The sequence below is a fragment of the Muscardinus avellanarius genome (assembly GCF_963383645.1).
Source record: "Muscardinus avellanarius genome assembly, chromosome: 9".
Lineage (NCBI taxonomy): Eukaryota > Metazoa > Chordata > Mammalia > Rodentia > Gliridae > Muscardinus > Muscardinus avellanarius.
Genome location: NC_137795.1, coordinates 48064132 through 48087748, shown reverse-complemented (window position 1 = coordinate 48087748; position 23617 = coordinate 48064132). Strand labels below are relative to the sequence as shown.

General features: G+C 39.9%; 1 protein-coding gene across 1 annotated transcript in view; it reads right to left on the bottom strand.

Annotated features, from left to right (window-relative positions):
- Positions 1 to 23617, bottom strand: part of RELN (reelin) — a gene marked incomplete at both ends in the record, with an annotated part of 510757 nt that overhangs the window by 6383 nt on the left and 480757 nt on the right. The window contains 12 exons of the mRNA XM_080701477.1: positions 4618 to 4716; positions 5475 to 5672; positions 8061 to 8280; positions 10797 to 10954; positions 11658 to 11819; positions 13031 to 13104; positions 16796 to 16971; positions 17439 to 17681; positions 19209 to 19315; positions 19432 to 19607; positions 20900 to 21077; positions 23250 to 23464. Of these exons, the coding sequence (XP_080557603.1) occupies positions 4618 to 4716; positions 5475 to 5672; positions 8061 to 8280; positions 10797 to 10954; positions 11658 to 11819; positions 13031 to 13104; positions 16796 to 16971; positions 17439 to 17681; positions 19209 to 19315; positions 19432 to 19607; positions 20900 to 21077; positions 23250 to 23464 (2006 nt within the window). The remainder of the gene's footprint in view (positions 1 to 4617; positions 4717 to 5474; positions 5673 to 8060; positions 8281 to 10796; positions 10955 to 11657; positions 11820 to 13030; positions 13105 to 16795; positions 16972 to 17438; positions 17682 to 19208; positions 19316 to 19431; positions 19608 to 20899; positions 21078 to 23249; positions 23465 to 23617) is intronic.

Below are 23617 nucleotides of genomic sequence, written 5' to 3'. Positions count from 1 at the left end.
TTCAACGCATGCAGCACTGTGATTAGTCATAAAAGTCTGATCAGGTTTAGACGCAATATAGGATTTTTCATCTCTTTTGAAAATAAAAATTAAACAAGTTATTTCTTATTCTTCTATACCAAATAGATACATACACTTAACTTTTTAGTGTAATGCAACATGCAGTATTTGCTCATAACCATATGTCAAGGTACATGTAGCTATAGTACTACATTTGGCATAAATGTTGCATAAAAAGTATAAACATTGAATCAATTATTTAATAGCTACAATTAATTTTATCTGATTTTCAAATATTGACATTTTGAGAAATGCTAATTCCTGAATATATATTAAGGAATGGGTTCTTAAAATGCAGAAGTCCCCTACATCAGACAATGCAGTCAAATTTAATAAAAGATAAATATGCTTTGCAACAAATGTAATATGCTCATCTCCATAAATCATTTGTGCCAAAAATGTGACAGTATCTTGATGATGAATAGCATGAGGGATGGTCATGATGGAACTCATATTAAAATCTGATAAATGTGCTGAAGGCCAGAGCTGGCAACACGTTTTCAATTCTCCATACGTATGGTAACAATTCATCATTTTTTATTAAGTCGTTTCGCAAAGGCCAACTTTTTATTGAGTGATTCGCTTTCAAGGTACACATGCAAAAATTGGCCCACTTCATATACACATGACGAGCTGTGACGTAGACAGGTACACAGGAAATGAGGTGTGAATGAAACGCGGAGTTGGGTGAGGGAGGCTCTTAGGATAGAAGTCTGCACGCCCGGTAAAGGTTCGGACAGCGAGTTCTCTCTTATCCTAAGAAGAACCCCACCAGCATGGATCTTGTGAGGGATCTGCCCAAATGTATTAACAAACATGTACTGAGAGATAAATATGCTACGCTAGCAAATGAATCCAGAGAAATTAGGTTTCTGACTTGTCAACGGTGATGTTGTGCTTCGTCGTTTAAACTTTAGGGAATGAGGCCTTTTTGTAAGCTAGTGAGGCTGGAGGAAAAATGGTCTGTCAATTTGGTTTATGTTATGTGGCAGATTAGCAGAGGCTAATCATCGCAAAGCATTTTTCATGTGCAGGTTTTATTGGAAAACATCATGAGAGTGGGAAGCTTATACTCTCAAACAAGATAAGTGGCTTTGTTACATGCTAAAAGGGTGGTTTTTATCTTTACGATCAGGGGCTTGTCATTCCGTATATCTATATTTGTGAAATGAATTCTTTTCATGTGTGACCTTTTAGAATTAAACCATTAGCCTAAAAATATATTACGGCTCTTGTTCATTTAGAATGTGCTCCCAAGCCCTGAAATATTTTCAAAAGCGCTGAATTTGTTCTCAACAAACTCATACATCCTTTGGATAACATGGGCAGTGTGGACATTGAACTCAATGTAAGATACCATGCGTGACCACAGTTTCTCTTTCTAGGGGTTTTTAGCATGTGTCCTTGGTGCACATGCACAAAAGCGAAACTATGATAATAAAGTTAGATTAGGGCCAATCTTTACTTAGAGAAGAAAATTTATTCTTAAAAATTCTTCACTGAGATGTTTGCCTCCAACCATTAGTTGCAAAAACATATTAGTAGCCCTGCTTGCCGTGTCCAACCAGGGAGGGCTGGCATTTCCTAAGGTGTGTGCTGCTGGTTACTTCTCCCCTTCCACCCCTGAGGAGTAGACATTACCAGCTCCTAGAACTAAATGCTCTGCTACAGATCGTGTAGCATTGCTACAAGAAGCGTATCTAATAGGAGAATATTTGCAATGAATTGTGCTTTATGAGGACATTCTACTTAATTTTTAAATATATCTGTAGCAAAATTATAATTACTAGCATTTATGAATCATGACATGAGTCCTTGTGCCCTGTATGGTTGAAAGACACTGGGAAGTTTATTATATTCTATTTTTCTGAATTCTCTGGAGCTTTCTATTTATTTTATGCTCATCAAATGAATGAATTATGCTGTAGAACTACTAAGTGCATATCAATGAATGCCTTAAAACATTTTGTCATTCTAAGAAAAAAGAAGTACTTTGAAAGGGTATAGCAGCATAGAAATGTTAAATCATAAGAGCAGAGCAAAACATCAAAACAGTTCTGAAAATTCTTTAGGACTGTGTTCTTAAAAAGTAATTCATTTATTGAACTCAGCTTTGTGAGGCATTTCTTCTTTTTCAAAAAAGAAGGTAAATAATGCAACTCCTATAATTTAAAATTTTTTTGAAATGTTATTAAATAGATAGCATTGTTATAAAATTATCTGTATAATATATGCAATATATTTAAAATAAATGAAAGTATCTAGAGTAATGGGATGGGGTTAGGAGGAACCACAGAAGAGATGCTGTCTGCATATATGAATAATCTTGGCATCTTACTATGATGTATCATTATATTGCACAAATTAAATTCTAAAGAAGCTGTTTGGTAATATATGTAGAGTTATAATCTCTAAGTGATTCACTGAAAGAAAATTTGGAATGGAACAAACTGCAACTCCACTGGTGTGTGGTAATGCCCTTTTCTCACTTGAAACATTTCAGTTCCCTGAGAGTGTGCAACAGTCATATAAGGTAAGAGCAGACAGGTGCCTGGTCAGTGATGGTTTCTTCAAAGTATTACAGTTCTGGAGACTGAGTAAAAACAAAGGGTTACAGATTATAGCTCCAGAAAAATATCTGAATTTCACCCGTGTGCTAGTATAATGATGCTGGTAGTTTTTTTTATAAAAATGAAGACCAACAGTTCTGGAAGGTTCTCTGGGACCTGTGTGGTGAGGCTTTCTGCTGGGGTACTAGGAGCCTCTGAGGCCACAGGTCAGCAAAGGGATCCCAAGTTCTGAGGGGCTACTGTTACTTTACACCAGGGAGGTGACCTGCTCTTTAATTTCAGTCCAAAGGAGGGGATTTTTGGTGATGACATGTCTCTGAAATTCAAAATTCAAAAGAGATAACTATAACTATTTGTTTGGGTGGGAGGAGAATATCTACTCAAGGGTTGAGATTGATAGGTTGAGATTTCTTATGTCTATCAGGGGCAGAATGAGTATCCTGCCTTCCTTTGAGGACTGACAAGTTTTGAACTTCCCATAGGAGTTGGTTCTATTTTGTCAGGCACAGGAAGCCCCATCAGTGCAAACAGTCTTGGCAAGAGACTTGAAAGATAAGAAGTGGTTAACTCTAACTTGGGTCTCAATCAATGTATTAGAATCACCGGGGGTGCTTAGAAAAGGATGCTCAGGTCCTACTGAAGATCAGCTTACATCATCCACAGGGATGGGTTGGGGCATCAAGGACATTTGTTTGTGCTTTCAAAAGCTTCCCCAGTGAGTCTGATATTTAATCAGATTCAGAGTCACTGCTCTATCAGGAAAACTGCCAGCACAAAAGGGCTCTAGGATTGAATTTTCATCTATTTGGACATCTTTCTATGTCCTCAACATTGAATATATATAAAATTTCATTTTATAGCCCAAGTTATTCTATTCTCTTGGAATGATGTAGTCTGAGGAAATTGATAGCTAAGTAAAACGTCAGCCTCTTGTTTAGATTGCAAAGTCTGGACTGTTACTTTCAACTTCAACTTTGTCTGGTGGAGGCAGAGCCCAGCAAGTTGTCCAGAAGCAGCAGAGCGCGCAGTGGGGGCTTGTGTGGGACCGGGGTGCTCTGGATCAGGGGTTGATATGGATGCCATGCAAGCAGGTGCCTCAGTGAAAACTAAGACGAGGGCTAGCTCAAGACTGAAGAGTTCAGCTCATGGCTATGATAGAAAGAAAACAAATCTGGTAGTTGCCCTACCAGTTCATCACTTAAATTTGCTTTCAGAATGACTGAAATCAGCCGCGAGACTGATTTCACTTTGGGTTTGGTAAACAGAATGAACGTTTGAACCTATCTACCGAGAAGATTCGCCTCTCCTTGCCAACCACCTGGAGCCATCAGTTCGAACCCGTCGAGACATAGGCATTCCAGTTCTACAGGAACTAGATTGTTAGAGAAAAAGCAAGTCATCTCTCTGTGAGGGAACAGTCAACCCGGCCAGGGGGAAGTGGTGACAGCCCTATCATAGGGGATGGGGAGCCAAGGAGCAGCCTTAACCCCCCGGGATCCGTCTGGAGGACTCCGAAGCCACAGAGTCTCTGCTTTCTTGTGACCAAGTAGTTAGGTGGAGATGCCTCAGGCAGCCGTGGTCAGGACAGGCATTCGTAATGGGCACATTTGCTGCTCACAGTCTGTATACAGACCAGTCCCGATCCTTTCCCTTTTAGGATGTCATTCTATTTTATAAAGCAACCAAGATCTGGCATAAGACATCATTTCCCGCTTTTCCAATTTAACCAGTACTATCAATCATTAAATACATGTTTTACTTAACTGAAGTTTTTTCCTAAAGTATATTAAATTACATTCGGGGCTTTGTTATTTCTCTGTTGACTTAAGCTATAGCTTGTAGCTGCTGAAGAGTGTAAGCCACAGTGGTCCTGTGGGGACCTCCTCCTCATCAGGAACAGTCTTAAGCAAATTGAGGAGTGTGCCAGATCAAAGGAATTTCAAACCTTTCTGAAACGAACATTCGAAGCCAGGTATCAGATACTCACAGAACAACCTCCACATGGTCCAAAGCCCACTGATCATGACCTGTTCCATTATGGCGCGGTTGCCACCAGCGCAATAAAACTCCTTTCATCCGTGCCTCCCTGGGTCACAGACAGAAAGACAAAAAGGTTAAACATGAGGAAACATCCCGTACTGACAGGTGACTTGCAGGCTTCAGAAACTGTAGTCTCATGCCAGGCATGGTGGCGCATGCTTGTAATCCCTGTTCTTGGGAGGCTGAGACAGGAGGATCATAGTTTGTGTACAGCTTCAGCTATTTAGTGAGGCCCTCTGCAACTTAGTGAGACCCTGTTTCAAAATAAAAATACAAAATAGGACAGGAGGAGTTCAAGTACCTCTGGATTCATCCCTAGACCCACAAAAAAAAAAAAAAAGAAGAAAAAGAAATACTGTTAAAAGGAAGAGGAACATTCAAAGAGTGCCTCTGTATTGAGTTACTGTTCTCTATTCCCTCTTGTCCTAGAAGACAGGAACTTAGCGTGCGTGTGCATGTGTGTGTGTGTGTGTGTGTGTGTGTGTGTGTGTGTGTATGATTAAACTCAGAGGCATTCTACCTCTCAGCTATATACTCTCAGCCCTATTTTTTATTTTGAAACAGGGTCTTACTAAGTTGCAGAGGGCTTCACTAAGTAGCTGGGTTGGCGATGATCCTCCTGTTTCAGCCTCCAAGTACTGAGATTAAAAGCGTGCGCCACCATGCCCAGCTAGGAACTCTGCTTTTGAAATCTAGGTTGGTCTTGGTTTGGCCACTGCCTAGTTTTATGGTTCTGGCCCAGTGGCTTCTCGCAACTTCCACCTCACACTGTGATTCCCATGTATTTCTGTTCAGGCTACTTACAGGGGGACGTTGTAGGACACTCTCTGCGCCTGCGTGAAGTCCTTCGGCTGATGCTGAGCGATGACGTGCCAGGTGATGCCATTGTTGACGCTGTACTGCAGCAGCACCGCCTTGTCCACGGCGTGGGGGCCGCTCAGGTCACTGTTGCAGCTGTCTGTCTGGGCCGTGCTCCCAATTTGCAAAACAAACATAATTTTGCTGAAAAATACAGGGGAAATAACATTCAAACAAAAGTGAGGATGCATTAAGGGGGGGAGCTATACTTGTGTGTGTGTGTGTGTGTGTGTGTGTGTGTGTGTGTAGGTGTGTGTATATGTCTGTTACTTGGGATTGAAACTAGGGGCACTCTACCTATAAGTTATACCCCTCAGTTTTTTTTTTTTTGAAGTACTGGGGATGGAACCCAGGCACATTCTACCTTTGAGCTATACCCCTACCCTTAGTAGGGTACTTAGTGAGCCTCTCTGCAACTTAGTGAGACCCTGTTTCAAAATAAAGAATAAAAAATAGGGCAGGGGTTGTAGCTCAGAGGTCAAATGCCCCTGAGTTCCATCCTCAGACCTGCAAAAAAAAAAAAAAAAGAAGACTGCTTTTCTACACACAAGAAACAATTTTGACTTTCAAAGATGTGTCCTCTTTTCATGATGTTGAAAAACATTTTTTGAGTGTTTCCTCTAGTCTCTGAATGGTAACGCAGGTTAAATGGGCAGATGAGGACACAGGGAGGACGAGGAATAAAATCACAGTATTTATACTATATGCTTTTTACAAATAGCTGGGAGCTGAAGAGCATCTGGATACGGATAAATCATCGCGCCTATTTTAGGAAAGGTTGTCTGGAGATCAGAGCGGAGGGAAAACTAAGTCAGAAAAGCAGGCTCTGGCTCACATCTGCTCCGTCCCTCATGCCTTTCTGCTTCTTACAGGCATCCTTGCCTTTCGCAGATACAGCTTTCAACGGAGGAAATGTATCCCCAGAAGACTTCCAGTGATTAAGAGTGGCCCCATGTGGAGCAGGGGGTCAAACCAAGAGCTAGACTTGAAATTTGTATCTGCATACATAAGTTAAAATGAAGTCCCTTTACAACAACGTGTGACTGTTAACCAGGCACTTAGATGCAGCTGTATATGGGGTCAAGGAAGACATCAGGTTATCCCTAGGTTAACTGTGTATTTTTGATAGGGAATACTCAGGATGGGTGGATATAACTATTAGCATCTTCACAGTTGTCATACAGGGATTAATTTTATTACATTTTCACTGTTTATCGGATTAAGGGCCTGCAGTCCTGCCTTTCTGCCTCTGAAAATACATTACTAATATTTTCCAAAGTGAAAGGTTTCAAGCAAATAGCTCCCCTTCTCTTTAATCAAATGTCTAATTCTCAAATATCTTTGTAGTTCCTGAACAGTTGTTAGCATTCAGTGAGTGCTCTAGTCCAGTATTTTATGGCCTTCTAAAACCCTGGGATTCTTTTCTTAAATCACACAGGTGAAAAACTGTTTGCTCTGGCAAAAGCAGAAGGCATGGGAAGGGCAGGGGTGGGGGGAGAAAGAAAATTCAGCTCTTGGGGTCTCTTTTTCTTGGGGTCACTTCCCTAGTTTATTTGTATGGTTTCTGGTTTGATCTATTCTATATTAATCTCTTAGTTTCTATAGCATGTGAATTATTATTATTATTGGTAGTGGGGACTGAATTTAGAAACATTCTACCTCTGAGCTATACTCCAGCCCTTTTATTTTTATTTTGAAATAGGGTCTCGCTAAGTTGCTGAGGGTCTCATTAAATTACTGAGACTGGCTTTGAACCTGAGATTCCTGTCCCAGCTCCCACCTGGGATTATAGGTGTGTGCCACTGAGCCTAGCTGAATGTGAGTTATTAAAGATCTCCTCTATCCAGCCACCATTCCTATTTATTGAACTTATATATGCTAAATATAGGTACATGTTTGCATTTCTACAAGTCTTCCTGTCCATTTTTATACTTACATACTTGCCGGTGGTCAACATTGTTATCTATATGGCTTGTGTGTGCATGCGTGCATGCGTGCGTGTATGTGTATGTGGTATTAAGGACTGACCCCAGGAATGTTCTACCTCTGAGTGACACCCCCAGACATATACACACACACACACACACACACACACACACACACACACATATATATATATATATATAAACAGATCTCACTAAGTTGCTGAGGACCTTGTTAAGTTGCTAAGGCTGGCCTCAAACCTATAATCCTTTAGTCTCAGCCTCCCCAGTACTGGAATTAGAGGCGTGCACCAGCTCCTAGCCAATTTTTTATTTGGCTATTTCCCAGTTTATGTTTATTTCATTACCATATACCTAGTATGTGCGAAGAAACGCAAAGTGATTCTACAATAAATGTAGAATCATAGTTCTGGGTTGTTAAAACATATAACATGTCCTTGGACCAAATTCAAGCAATACCACTTGAATTAGGTTTCCACTCTTAGTGAAAACTGTTCCATGAAGTTCATGGCAGAACCAACAGACAGTGGACAATAAATGGCCTTGCCACTAATTTCTGGTCTTGCTTGCAACACTGGGGTTTGGTTACCTTGCACGAGTGAGATCCAGAGGTTTGGTAGCAGCTTGCCGTATCTGACAGCCATTGAAATACAGTGAGTCCCCGTGGGCATAGGGTGCCAGCTGCCCACAGCCACTGCCTATCGTGCCTCCTTGAATGGTCTCCCAGTTGGCCTCTGTGACTCTGGCCGATTCAAAATTATCTTTAATATAGCTGGGAAGGTCGTGACTGAACACAGAGCAATCATCACCTGGGGGAAAGGAATAATCGTAGAAATCAGAATTGGCTAGAACAAGCAGAATCATCAGACTAAAGTGTTCAATTTTAGATCAGAACCTTTATGTAAGAAATACCAAGGAGATCCAGACTTCTCGACATAAATGTTTCTCTTCTGTGTGGGCAATCCTTGGCTTACATTGTTGAAAAAGATCCCATTATTTTTGAGTCTGTGTTCATTAAAATTTAGGTGCTCATGTACTTAATTCTTGTGTAAATATATTATGTAAATACCACAGCATCTGGCCAGGTCTCGCCTGTTTACTCACATGGATCTCAGTAGGGAACGCTCACCCGGGTATGAGAGGCCAATCTCATTTCTTTTTTTCCCAGCATGAAATTTTGTAGAAATGTCATGTTTTTGTTCTCCTTCCAGCTCTACACTTGACTCCTGGGTGCAGAGTCTGTATCTTAATTCATTGTTGGACTCTAGAACCTAGCGCAGTACTTCCCAACATATAATGATACTGGGATACATAAATAATGAATACACTGCAAGTGTCTTTCAGAGAACACTGAGCTGAAGTACTGGCATTTAAATAAGATGCTATATTAGCCAGTTTTTATAGTCTTACATTTCTTCTTGATTTGAACAGTACACCTTTTCTAAATGTCCGCAATGGTTCAAAATCAAAAGGCCGTAGTACTGTTGGAATCAGGGAGAAGGCAAATTCCAGCCATCTAGGACCTCTTGTGAGACATTTGATTCATTAGTTTGTCTAAAGTTAAAATTCTTCAGCTAATGCACAGACAGAACCAGCTGGTCTCCGCGGCAATGATAACCGGAGAGAAAAGAGATGGCTAAGTAATTTCCAACACTGGAGATGTGCAGCAGCCTACATTAATCATATTCATTTCATCTGGAGGCCAGGAAATAGCATCAACCAAGATATCAAAATAGATCCTACTCCAGAACTCAAATATATGGATTCCATCATTACAGGCCTCGGGGAAGTTGAATGGTTCTGATCCTATTTGGATAAATCTCTCATCTCTGAGAACTTGGTGAGGCTGATTGGGAAGAATAGTCCCAGTTCTGATCTTCTCTCCAACTTTCGCTAGCAGTGGGTCTTTGGCAAGTCACTTAACTTTCCTGGATCTCAGTTTCTTTATCTATGGGGTGGGAATGAGTATCTTAACCACAAGTAATTTATGGGGATGTTATGAATACTAAATTACTTTGAAGAATATAAATTGGTATATATTATGTAAATAATAAAATATAAGACAGTGTAAAGATCAATTCAAAGAAGGCTTCTTAGCTTGGCTATATGCCAAGTGTTGGCTATTAGAGTATAATAGTAATTATGTAAAATGAACTTTGTATTGACAGACTGAAACATGTTAAAGATATTCACTCAAAGGCAAGCAGGACTCCAGGCCCTTTTAGCAGGCAGACAAAGATTTTCCTATGGTGTAAAGGGCTGAACAGACTCATTGTCCTAGATACAAACTTGGTCTCTAGATAGCCATGCAGTATAAAAGTATGTATTTGATTCTTTTTTTTTTTTTTTGGTGGTACTGGGGATTGAACCCAGGGTTACACCTGTGAGCTACACCCCCAGCTCTATATTATTTTTTATTTTGAAACAGGGTCTCATTAAGTTGCTGAGAGCTTCACTAAGTTGCTGAAGCTGGCTGTGAACCTGTGATCCTCCTGTCTCAGCCTCCCAAGTACTGGCATAGCAAGCATGCACCATTATGCCTGGCTTGTCTTCAAGTCTTTTGAGTAACAAAGTGACCTGGGAAGAACAACTTGAGTTGTCAGCTACATCTTGGAAAGACAGTGGCAGCTGCTATTGGAGGAGGCTGAGGAAGGATGGATACAGGCAAGTGCACACTGGCAAGCAGATGCTGGCAAAGTATTTATGGATGGGCACCTAGGCCAAAAAGGAGAGAGGCCCAGAAGTGGACATTATATGTTTGGGTGTGGATGAGGTAAGGAGTTGTAGGAAATATACGGAGTATGAGGTCCCTCAGATTCTCTTAAGTGGATTTATCTGGATCCAAATTTACTTATACATTTGCACTTATAGTATATCTTGAGCAGATTTAAACCTGTATTTTAAAAATTGCTTTCAGGAGATGAGTGTGGTGGCACATGCTTGTAATCCCAGCATTCGGGAGGCTGAGACGAGAGGGTTGCGGTTTGCGGATAGCCTCAGCTACATTGTGAGGCCCTCTGCAACTTAGTGAGACCCTGTTTCAAAATAAAGAATAAAAAATAGGGCAGGGGTTGTAGCTCGGAGGTTGAATGCCCCTGGGTTCCATCCCCAGACATGCAAAAAAGAAAAAAAAATTGCATTCAGGAAGATAGCATAAAACTATGCTTGATAATTCACTCCAGAGATAACTCCACAATCAAGGAGCATTTTATCCATCTCTAACCCCTCAGTCTGGAATTTCTATGAGTTTCCTCGTAGCCCACTGTGCACATGTTAAGGTGAGACCCCACAGTGCCCGATGTCAACAACAGCCCAGGGTTCAGACCTTGAAAACTTTCGTCGCAGATGCAGATGGCGCCAGTGGTGCAGTACCCATGTCCACTGCAGAGCTTGGGGCAAGCCTCCCCAATGTACACGTGGTCAATGGCCCAGCTTTGCTTCTCAGTTTCTTCCCCCTTCTGGATCCAGCGGAACTGTGTTGCACTGAAAAAACCCGAGAGAACAGAAGAGAGCAGGTGGTCATTTACCCTGGCTGCACCCAACCTCTGCCTCTGGGAGGGGGACCTGGGAAAAAGGACTTCTGACTTCTCCAGAAGTCCCCCCAAAACAGAGGTGAGTGAATTCACGCCTCACAGACTCAGGGAGTGTATCCCAAAGTAACCTTCTGGCAGTTTTTTTCTTCACTGAAAATTTTACGTGAGTTTCTTTTTCTATTCTGTAATAATTCTGTGTCCATTTTTTCCTATGGAGGAGAATCATTTACACATCTTAGAGTTAATGAATGCTGCTCTAGAAAGAATGCACACCATCGAGCTTCTCTCAGCTCTGTGCAAGCCGGCAGCCCTGCACCCCAGGGTGTGTTTGTATCTGGAAGAGAAGCACAGCAGACCACCAGGGGGAGCTGGGCCCACTCCAGTCTTTGTTGACAGTCTGTCCTTCAGGGCTCATGAGTGAGTTTGGCACATGCGTGGTATAGAGTTAAAAGACAGTCTGAGATCTGGGAATCATTTACAGACAAGCTCCCATTTCTTTTTATTTTTTTTCCTTGGGTCACACGATTGTCTTTTGGGAGCATGGGATGGCTCAACTAAAATTCTGGCCTATACCAGTTGCTCTTAGTTTTCTGTATGAACTCTGTAGAGACTTCCGGGCAGTTCCACCAAATTTACCTTCACATGCGGCTCACCTGGAGGAGACGTGGTCAGGCAGCTGGATGGTGATCCTCTTCCAGCTGGAACTGTTGACAGCATTGTAGATGGTGGCTTCATGGAACTGGAAGGGGGAGCAGCCAATGCTGTTCGAAGAGGAGGGAAGGCATTGGGTCTGAACAAGCTGCCAGGAATCAGACCTGCAGAAACCGGAAGGAGTTGCATTATAAGAGAAATATATGATAAATCGCATGTCAAGGTAATACTTTGGGGTAGGGTTAAATTATTTTTTGTGAATATCCTGTTTCTTAAACAAATTAGAGACCATAAAAATAATTTTTTTTTCCTTTGGTGGTACTGGGGTTCCTGGAAGCCCTCCTTCCTCCGGGCTACACTCCCAGACCTATTTTATATTTTTGAAACAGGGTCTCTTACACCAGCACGGCTGGCTTCGAACCTGCGCGATCCTCCTGTCTCCACTTCCCAAGCATGGGGATTACAAGCGTGCGCCACCACGCCCGGCTAAAAATAATTTTTATTAAGCCACTTACTTTCTGTCATTTTTTTGATACTGAGGATTGAACCCAGTGATGTTCTATCTTTGAGCTAGACCTCCAGCCCAATTTATTTATTTATTTATTTATTTATTTATTTATTTATTTATTTTTGAAACAGGGTCTTGCTAAGTTACTGGGAGTCTCGCTAAGTTGCTGGGGCTTTCCTCAAACCTGTGATCCTTCTATCTCAGCCTTTCAGTTCTGGGTTTACAGGTGTATACCACCATGTTTAGCTTATTCTGATTTTTAAAAAGCATATCAATAAGTTCACAGACAACAGAATACAATAATAGCATGTATGACAATGAATTCTAGCCACTTCTTCCCATTAGTATTGTGACTAGGAACATAACTAAAGTCAACTGACCAGACTGACTCTTTACCAAACTTAATTCAATATACTTAATTTTTGAAAGTAGTAGTAGGAGACAGGGCGATCAGCAAGATAAATGTGCCTTGTTGCACTTTTCTTAAGTATTGCTGACATGCTTTAGGAGATGGGACTCTGGCTGAAGCATATTTGGATGACTCATTGATCAAAATTTTTCTTATAGTTGTTTGAAAATAAGCAACATAAATAAAATGGCTCTATTCTGAGGTCGAATTTAGTGTCTTGCTAATTTTAAAATATAAAGTGACATAGCTACTGTCTAGTATGAAAATTGCTTTTTCTTGGTTTGAAGGAAAATTGTGAAGACATACATAAATACACAATTGAAAGCAGTATGAAAATTCACATGAACTTCTGCTTTAATACATAAGATGGCATCTCTATACGCAGTTGACTTAATAATAAGACCAGCATTTGAACTGTATTTAAAACTGGAAAGTATGTAAAATGTCATTTCACCAACCTTGCATCCTTAGTGTATTCCAACATTACAGAATGAAGGTCTCCACAGGAAGTGGCTTCACAACCCACCACAATCTAAAACAGAGAGAAGCAATCTATACACAGGCAAGACTCAACGATATCTAATATCATTAATTAGAAATCCCATTTCTCTCTGTTGTGTCTCTGACAGGTAACTGAGTATTCAGAGGTTCTACAGAGTAGCGTGCCAGAACACCGAGAATGCATCCTATTATGTTCTATTAAAAACATGCAATTTTCCAGGAAGATGAGAACTAAGGCTTTATAAGGTACTATTTTTATTAATTTAATTATTAAAACATATCACATAAATTTGGGTAAGGTAATTTGTTAAAACGGAAGTAGTGTTAGGAGATTCTTCTATCCTTTTCTTCTTTCCTTTAAACCCAGGGGCACTCTACCTTCAAGCTACACCTTCAGTCCTATTTCATTTTTTAGTTTGAAACAGGGTCTTACTAAGTTGTTGACAGCCTCACTAAGTTGCTGATGCTAACTAACCTCAAACTTGTGATCCTCCTGTCTCAGCCTCCAAAGTGCAGGGATTACAGGTGTGCACCACCACATTCAGCTACATTAGCAGAATTAATGGGAAGAAATTGAAAGTATAACTGGTTCAAAAATTTTCACTGATATCTTAACATCCTTGATGGTACTTTAAAGTTTCCATTAGGAACTGAAAATAGCAGGTTTTTTTTTTTAGCTTTCTCTCTCTATGGATAAAAGCTTTCCATATTATATGCAACTAAGAATTTGAATCATTAATAATGCATAAATGCTACACAAACTTGGTGATTTAAATTTAAGTCCAAATCATCTATTTAATCAACAAGACCAATTTCAGTGCGGATACTAGGGAAGGTTAGTGCAAAAAAATGACAGGCAATACACTCATGAATAAAACAACTCTGAATTCAAAAGAAGAGTAATAAGCATATTCCAATGATGGTAGTGGGAATCATAAACGATATAAATAAAATGCTGTAGTGTTTCACAGGAAAGGGAGATTGTAATTGACTAAGTGGTTTAGAAGATAATTCGTCAAATTGGGTACGTGTGAGCTGCTCCTTGAATAGGAAGAGTCTTAGAAGTAGAGACAAGAGAAAGATACACTGGTGAGAGGGTGTGAGAGACACAGGGCTGCAGGGCACAGCATGCCGGATGTTTGGACCCAAGTGGCGAGTAGGTGGAATACACGGGGAAAAGGTTAGAAAGACCAGCTGAGTTCTGCAAATTATGAGTTGCATTGTCAAGTGTCTGATCTGAGTTTGGCAAGTGACAGAGAGTCATTGAAGGTGTATGATGAATTCAGAGCTGTGTTTTGCAAAGCCGATCTGACTGTGATGTCAAAGTCGGATAGGAGTGTAGGGAGAGGCTGGGGTGGGAAAAGTACTTGGTGGCTAATTGACTTGATTAGAGCAAGAATGGAGGAGGTAATAATGCAAAAAGGGGTACCATTTTTTGGTACCATGGAAGCCAACAACACTGGGAATTAGAATGAAAAGGGCATAGGAACTGATCAGATGCAGAAAGTGAAAAGTGACAAATTAAAGACTAATATTTCAAGCTAGTTGCTAGGTGAACGACAGTGCCATCAATAGAAATAGCTAAATCAGAGTGGGGAGCTGGTATGGGGAAGGGAGAGATTAAGTTCACTGTTAGACATGTTAGCTGAAGTACCAATGAGCAAAGGCAGAAAAGTGTAGATGCTATTAAGAATATTGAGCTGAGGATGCAGGCCAGTGGTGGAGCTTGGCTACCAGATGCTCAATCCCCAGCTCTGAGAAAAAGTTGAGTCCTTGTTAGTGCCCTATTACCACTTCCATCTGGCTCCAATTACGTCACTTGTCCACTAAGTGCGTTCCCACCTGACACTGACATCACAAGGCTAGGTATGCAGACCTGAGATTTGCTCTCAAAGATATGATATGTGAAGCTAGAGGATTGAATAAAACTCCCAATCGTGATAATATCTATGGAAAAAGAAGAAATCCGAGACACACTAAAAATGCTGACACTTAGAGGCGTAGGGAAGAAGAGTAAAAAAGGAAATAAAAATAGGTATCAAATAAAGAAGAACCAGCAGAAAATTCCGAAGTCAAGGAGAAAGGTATTTTCTAAGTTGGAGAGGGTGAGGACAGCAGTGTCAAGTGGGTCCAAAAAAGAGGAAGGAAGGGGTGTGGGCGGAAGCTGCTGGATAGAGTAGACATCCCACGGGGAGCAAATACACTTTTACTTCTGCTAATAAAGAGTTTTACTATTAATCACCATTGTAATGTATCTTTCTTTTTTATTATTTTTGAGTTATTGGGGATGAAATACAGAGTCATTCTACCTCTAAGCTAAACCTCGAACCCTACTTTTTATTCTTTATTTTGAAACAGGGTCTCACTGAGTTGCAAAGGGCCTCACTATGTAGCTGAGGCTGGCCGTGAACCCCAATCCTCCTGTCTCAGCCTCCCAAATGCTGGGATTACAAGTGTATGCCATCATGCCCAGCTCTCTTTTTACTGTTAAATTTATTTATTTGGTATTGGGGATTGAACCTAGGGGCATTTCTACCCCCCAGATACACCCCTAGTCCTCCTCCACTTCTTATAAAAAATTTGAAACAGAGTTTCACTAAGTTGCTGAGGTTGGTTTTGAACATGTGATCCTCCTTTCTCAGCCTCCCAAGTACTGATGTTATAGGTGTGTGCTACAATACCTGTGGTATATCTTCTTAAATAAGGGCATTAGAATAACTGATGTTTTTAAAATGATCTCACACACAAGGTTTTTTTTTACCCCATTATTATGTATAAATACAACACACCAATAAAAGAATTGAAAAATAAAATGATCTCACAATAAATGGCATTTCTATAAAGCATTTTTAATGGAAGTATGTTTTGCATTAGAGAGACATCAATTGATATTGCTTTGCTTTTCTTTCTGATTGGTTATTAATTGCCTGTAATGCCTTCTCTTCTATCCTTCTATGCAAATAAAATGCGCAGTTTAAAAGATTCAAAGCTGGACATGGTGGCACACACTTGTAATCCCAGCATTCGGGAGGCTGAGACTGGAGGATTGTGGTTCACGGACAGCCTCATCTACTTTACTTAGTGAGGCCCTCTGCAACTTAGTGAGACCTTGCTTCAAAAAAAGAAAATAGGGCAAGGGGTGTAGTTTGGAGGTCGAATGCCCCTGGATCCTGGGTTTCATCCCCAGATTCGGAAAAAAAAAAAAAAAAAAGATTCAAGAGTCTCCTCTAGTTCTTTGAGGGTCTGGGAAGTTCCAGCCAGGCATTAGCACAGGTTGGTGAAGTCAGAAACAAAGGATAAATGAGACATCTACTGAAAAAAGATAGATGAAGAAGCAAAGGGTTTGATGCACATACAGGTTTAGAGTAAAAAAAAAAAAAGAGGAGAAGGGGGTGGGGAGTTAGAGAGGTAGAAGCAGGCAGAGGCACTATTTGGGCTTTTTATTTATATGGTTTGGGAACTTGAAGTCAACATTACATATGTCACAATATGGTGACATTTCTTGCTGTGTCCCAATATACTTAGAGATTTTATCTATACCATATTAATCACACTTGAACAGGCCTTTGTGAAAGATGACCTCTTTCATTCATTCATCAGATACAGTAATCTCTTTTGAGGAAGGAAATCAATCAGTACTTTTTAGTTGTCCAAATAAAGATTCTTCCCCCCATCCCCAAATATCACACTGCATTCTGCTCTGAAAAGCCACTTTCCCTTACTTTAAACTGCATCATGTATCCAGGCTGTATGATGAGCTCTCGGGAGGACAGAGCGTTGTGAGTCTTGTCCTTCTTTTTATTTGGCCAGTAGAGGTGGAAGGATGGATTGCCGCAGAATCCTGCTGTTCTCACTGCATTAGGGTAAAAACTCCAGTTTTCTTCATGAGAAGTGCCTTCTGTTAAGGGGAATTGGAAGCAATGTGGTGTGTTATTTTCTTGAACTGATTCTTTTATTGTTGAACTATATATTTCTGTTCTAGCTGTGTGTGTGTGTGTGTGTGTGTTTTACTGGAATCGAACCCAGAGGCATTCTACCTCATAGCTACACCCCCAGACTTTTTATTTTTATTGTTTTGAAACAGGATCTTACTAGATTGCTAAGAGGTACGCTAAGTTGCTGAGACTAACCTGGAACCTGTAATCCTCCTGTCTCAGCCTCTCAAGTACTAGGGTTACAGGGGTGCACCACTACACCCAGCAAGCAGCAAGCTTTGAAGATTAATAACCACTGGGTACAACAATAGCAAATATTTTTTGAGCAGAACTTTGTGCCAGGTACTCTGCTAAGTGTTTTTCACGTAGTAACTCATCTGAAGACAAATCGCTTTCAGGGAAGAAAACTATCCAACGCCTTGGTTCTTACCATCATCAAATGTGTCTACCAGTTGACTGGGGTTGATTTCTGCCCCACCAATCAAAATGTTGTCTAGTGCCCACTGAGCGCGCTCCACCCCAGAGACCACGATTCCATTGCTGATCACGAAAGGCTGCCACCAGCGAAGTCGAGTCGTGTTAGTGAGGGCCTCCTCGGGAAGAAGTATGTAGTCGTGCCGGACAGAAATGTATTTCTGGAAATCCATCTCATGGAGCAAAGTCCAAGTAATTCCTGGAAAAATGAATATACCAACACAGTAACATACTCCGAAAACAACCCATGAACCATCAGTATATTACTATAATAACCATCAGTATATTATATATAACCATCATTATAGTACTATAAGCTTTCTCAAGTAATCTTCAATCGGGAAATGAATACTAATTTTATTGACTTTAACTTAAGTATTCACTACTTGTAAGCATTGTTTCAACATCAACTCATGATCTGAGGAAGGACATTTAGAAATACTGGGCCAAATGTATCAAGTAAAAATAATATATTTTCTGCTCTTAAAATTTAATTCTTGATTCATAATCAGCATTATTTCTCATAAATTATAAGATGCACCCATGTTCCTATGATAATAGCCTCTAGTATTTAAAAACCACAGCTATTCTAAAATTCTAGGCAATCTGTAATTATTTGGACTAGTATGAAGTTTTTCTCTTATTGTTTGGTAAATCTGCAGATGAAATGTTTAAATGACTTGAGAAAACCTCTTTTGAATAGGCTAAAGTGTTTTACATTCATCTATCTTTCAGCAACTATAAGGAATGATATTTGTTTGCTAAAACATATTTTTAAAGATTTAATGTTATACTGGCCCATTATTTAAGTATTCCAAAATTATAAAACAGAATTTTGTTAAAGTATTCTACGACTGACTCATGGATTCAGAATATTCTTCATCACAATTAATGAAGTTTTTTTGTAGATTCTCTATTGCATTTTTGTTAATACTAAAGATTAAAAGCTTCAAAATGTTTCTAACTTATCTTTTACTTGGAAAATCATAAAATTTTATAATTATATTATCTGCAATCAATCTCTCTCTCAAGAGAGAGAGAGAGAGAGAGAGAGAGAGAGAGAGAGGAGGGAGCGAGCGAGCACATTTTTTATTCAAAAAGTTTGGAGTTTATTTTATTTTTATTTAAAAAGATATATACTTTTGGTACTGGGAATTGAACCCAGGGCACCCTACCTCTGAGCTATACTCCACACCTTTTTATGTTTTGTTTAGAAACAGGTCCTCACTAAGTTGCTGAGGCTGACCTAATACCTGTAATCCTCCTATCTTGGCCTCCTAAGTACTGGGATTACAGGCATGTGCCACCATACTCAGCTTGGAGTTTACTTTTTTATTTTTTGGTGCACTGTATTCGTACATCTTAATGTAGTACAAGATGGTGAAGGCATACATGCATACATGACCCAATTAGCCCCTAGCCAATTCCCACCCCATTTTCCCCCCTCTCTCCTTCTCATGTTTGGCTTAGTGATTGAATTTGATATGTTTGTGAATGTACATCATGTACATAAATGTGATTCTTTCTTGATCCCTTTTTTGGGTAGATTTTGCCTAACATATAGAAGTCACAGGTATGGAACGTGTAACGTGAACAATATCTATAGCTTTTCTTTGTGACTTTTATTGTTCACACTGTCAGCAAAGCTTTGCAGAGATGCCTCTAAGGGGTGCTGGGTGGAATTTGGGAATCTGCTCCAAGGCTTGGCTTTCTCCCTGAAACATGCCTCCATCTGTAGAGTAGTCCAGCAGCACGCCTTCCTTCCGGCAGAGGGGCCGATGGCAAGAGGTCATGTTGTTTTCACTACCAATTCGTCCCCAGTATTGCAGGAATCTAAATGCAAACACATATTCTCTATCAGAAGAATTCTGAATAATAAGTTCTTCCACACAGGTCTGCTTGCTTTGGGGCCAAGTTGCTATGTTGCAATAAATAAAATCTTGACATACTTTGCACCTCTGAGATCCAGATCTTGAGTGATAGCTTGTCTTACAGTGGAGCCTCCAAAATACAGCGCAGTGTTCTCAGCAAGAATTCCACACTCAGTACAGGTACTTCCACCTTCTAAGGACATCCATAAGTCAGGCTTGATTTCTTCACTGTCAAAGCGTTCCTTCAGGAAAGTCTGGGGAAAAAAGTGAGATATAGTTATAAATAACAATTTCAGATAATAAGTATGGGCAATACAGAGTTAACTGAACTGAAAACAAGTAATGTTGGTGTCACTGCTCTTCCAAAGATATTTTAAAAAGCCAGAAGGTAATCTCCTCAATTTTCTTTCCTATCATTTATTGATATCATTTAAACTGCCTAAATAATGCTTAATAGTTAGAATTTGAAGTCTAGAGGAAACATTAAAAATTAAACAATTATAAAGTCCACTATAGTAATACTCCTATTTGTAAAAAGTACTTAAGTATGTATTCTTAAATATGTATTAATTTATATAACATATAAAAGTACTATTGTAAAAAAGTACTATTTTATTATTATATTATTAAACATGAATACAAAATAATTGTTTAAAGGCTTCCAGTAAAATATAAGTAGACTTGCCAGGCGTGGTGGTGCACACTTGTACTCCCAGTACTTGGGAGGCTGAGACAGGAGGATTACGCAGGTTCGAAGCCAGCCTCAGCTACTTAGTGAGGCTCTCAGCAACTTAGTGAGACCCTGTTTCCAAATAAAAATATAAATTAGGTCTGGGAGTATAGCCTAGAGATGGAAGGCCTCAGAATTCCATCTCCAGTACCACAAAAAATAAAAACAACAACAACAACAAAACATAAGCAGACTTTCACATTTTCCTAATATTTCCAATGGACTGTCTTGGAGGTGTGCCCCCCTACTTAAATGCCCTTCAACTTCCAGCACAGAGTGAACCTACAATGTTTCTACGGTTAGGGAAGGACATTGAAAATTAGAGCTTTCTGTTTAAGGTGACAAGAAAAAGAATTAGAAGGCACTGAGCCAGTGTGGTGGCACATGCCTGTCATCCCAGTACTTGGGAGGCTAAGACAGGAGGACAGTATGTTCCAGGCTAGCCTTAGCAATGTAGCAAGATCTTAGCAACCTAGTGAGACCCTGTTTTAAAATAAAAAATAAAAATAAATAACAAAAAGATATACTGGGTTCAACCCCCAGTAGGAAAAACAAAAGAAAAAAAAACTAGTCTTTAACCCATACAGCTTAGTTTATTTTCTGAATTAGGTGAATTGTACCAGAACTTGATCTTAATATACTTGTATATAAGAAACCTAATCCATAATTTTTTTAAGGGTCTACTCAAAGCATTTATTTACTGGACTGGGACAGGGCAGAGCCAAAGGACCTTATGATAGATTATTAGTCTTACACATAAATTGGTTCCTAGGCATGGTTTATAATGCAAATAAATGCTCTGCCAGGGGCTTTTACCTTCAGAGTGTGAGTCAGAAAGCAGTTTGGCCCGGAGTATCCCAGATCACAGATGCACTGTTCCTTTAAGCAGTCTCCATGACCCCGGCAGTTGTCCAAACATCCAGGGCCCAGGTAGAAGTTATCAATTGCCCACTGCATATCTGAGTATTTCTGATAGAACCTAAACCGTACTGGACTATTGACAAAACAAAAGCAAAGGAGTGAAAAATCAGAGTTAACTTTATTCAGGTTCATTTTGCTGCATGTGTATTTAGTACTGAAGAGAAAAAAACATTTAAGATGCTCTCGCTAGATAAAATATGTTATGTAAAAAATGTTTTCTAACCACCATTATCTTTCTAATTTTAGTAATGGAACCATACATCCAGTTTCAGGTAAAATTTATAATAGCTGAGCAAACTTTCAAAACCAGAGAAAAAAGTCAGTGGAATCTCTAGTTCAAGCAATAAGAATATTCTAAAATACACATCTATAACTTTCATAAATTAATTTTTAAATGAACTGGAGTTCAGTACTTTCAGGGCAATTTAGATTCACTAATTACACTTCTGAAATTATCCAGAAGGTGAGTGAAGCCGTTCACAGAGCCGCCTCAGCACACACACAGCCCTGGGGCGGGCAGGAAACAGCAACTTCTGAATTCCCTGAAGACAGTCAATACTCTCGGAGTAACTAAGCTAATTAGAAAACGAATTCAAAAGGGTTATATTAAAGAACAATTTCCCCAATATTTTTAATTTCATCATTGTTTTCTCTGTCTTCTGGGGTAAAAAAAAAATACAAAAAAACCAAGGCTCATCATTAGCCTTATATTAAAATAAGCCACATGATTTTGGAATAAGGAGTATAAAGTGCGCGGAGTAGCTTCCTGGGGCAATAGAAAGGTTCTGTATCTCATTTTATGGGGTGGTTACATGGGTTACACAATAGTAAAAACTCACTGATCTGAATAATTCAGATGACTGCATTTTACTGGATGTGAATTAGACCTTGTTGGGGAAAGAGAGAATGGGAGGGGGAGTAGTGGTGGTTCCCCAGCGTCCATTCACCCCAAATGATTCATAGGACATAACCATTAGACTATAAATCCTCTAACTAGTGAGTGGCTCCAGAATGGGCTAATTTGTAGCAATGGGGTACAAGGAGGTACTTGTCTGGTCTCTTGGAAAGAAAGGCGACTCTCTTTCTCTTTCCCTGGACACAGCCAAGGAAGCATTCTGCTTCCCTTACTGTTTGGCTGCAGTCTGTGCTCAGTAGTGAAACCAACCCCAGGGCTGAGCACAACAGCAATGCTGTGGACAGAAGAGTAAAGAGTAGGAGCATGAGAGAGACCAGTGCCCACCAAGACACCGCTGGGCTTGCCAAGCAGCCAGCCCTAGAGTCTACTTTTTTGGGGGATTCTTTCATTACAGATAGGATCAAGTTCCTTTTTAACTGAGCCATATTGAATTGAGCTTTTGTTACCCACAGCTGAAAACATCCTGACTTAGATTCCTTGCCTGTTAATGGAATAAGCTCTTCAGATTTATTCCAGAAAACTGTGAGTGATCATATAGTTGAGTGGTATCTACAGGACCCTGGAAAAGCTGTGTGTACACATCTTACTCAGAAGGCCTGTATGTTCTGTATGTTCTGGATATATATATATATATATATATATATATTATCATCTCATTAGAAGGTTTTTCACTTGCTGGACTATATGATTAATTTAGAAGAGGTACACTTTACACTTGTTTTGTTTAATGTATCTCTTGTCTTAATTTTACAGAAGAAGGGGAATCTTTTGAAATCACCTCAAATTAACATCCCCACAGTCTTCCCAGAGCCTAGTTTAATCTCCCTGGCTCGCCACTGCTCTGGTAATTACTTTTCACTGCAGGTGCAGAACATAATGTTTTGAAAAGACGAAAATCAAACCTTTGAGCCACAGTTGTACAAATAGCATGAATAGTTAGCATTTGTGCAAATAGCATGAATTAGGATTGGCAACTTGCATCATGGCTGTAGAAAGCACATGTGCATGGTGGATTACCATCTGTAAGGCCAGTAAGTTGACATACACCTTTTCCCCTGGCTCCAAAGCCATCACTAATGCTCTGTTCCCACTCGATGACACTGGGTTGTGGAAAATGGAAGAGCCTGCTGAGGACCAATTTCTCAAGCCTGAAGATTACAACTTGAGATCTCCTGAATCAGCACATCATGGAAGTCACCAATTGGAGTCTCCCCCGAGCTAGGGAGAACGCTTTACCCGTAATTACACGTAATTTCAGACTTGACAACAATGTCCCTAATCAACTTCTGGATGCTTGGATTCAGGGTTTATTTTAATTTTTCTACTTACTTTCCTACTAAGCTTTCGGGAAGTGGGTAGGTGATCCTTTTCCACCCTTTTGTTGGAAAGAATACAGATGGCTGAGAAACACTTCCAGAGCATTTTGGGTCAGCAGGTAAGCACTGAGGGACTAGGTAATTCCAGCTCACACCGAAGTCAGTAGAATACTGCACATGAATTTGATTCTGGGCAATTTTCTCAGACACTTTGCATCCAACAGAGATCTAAGAAGCAGAAAATTAAGATCATCAAGGCATTGAAATTATATTACAGAAAGTTAAAAACAAACTATGTTACATGTTTCTGCTCTAAGGCTGGAGGAAAGTCACTGGTCACTTGCTGTGCACCTTCCTGAATGTTCAAGTTCACTGTTTGTT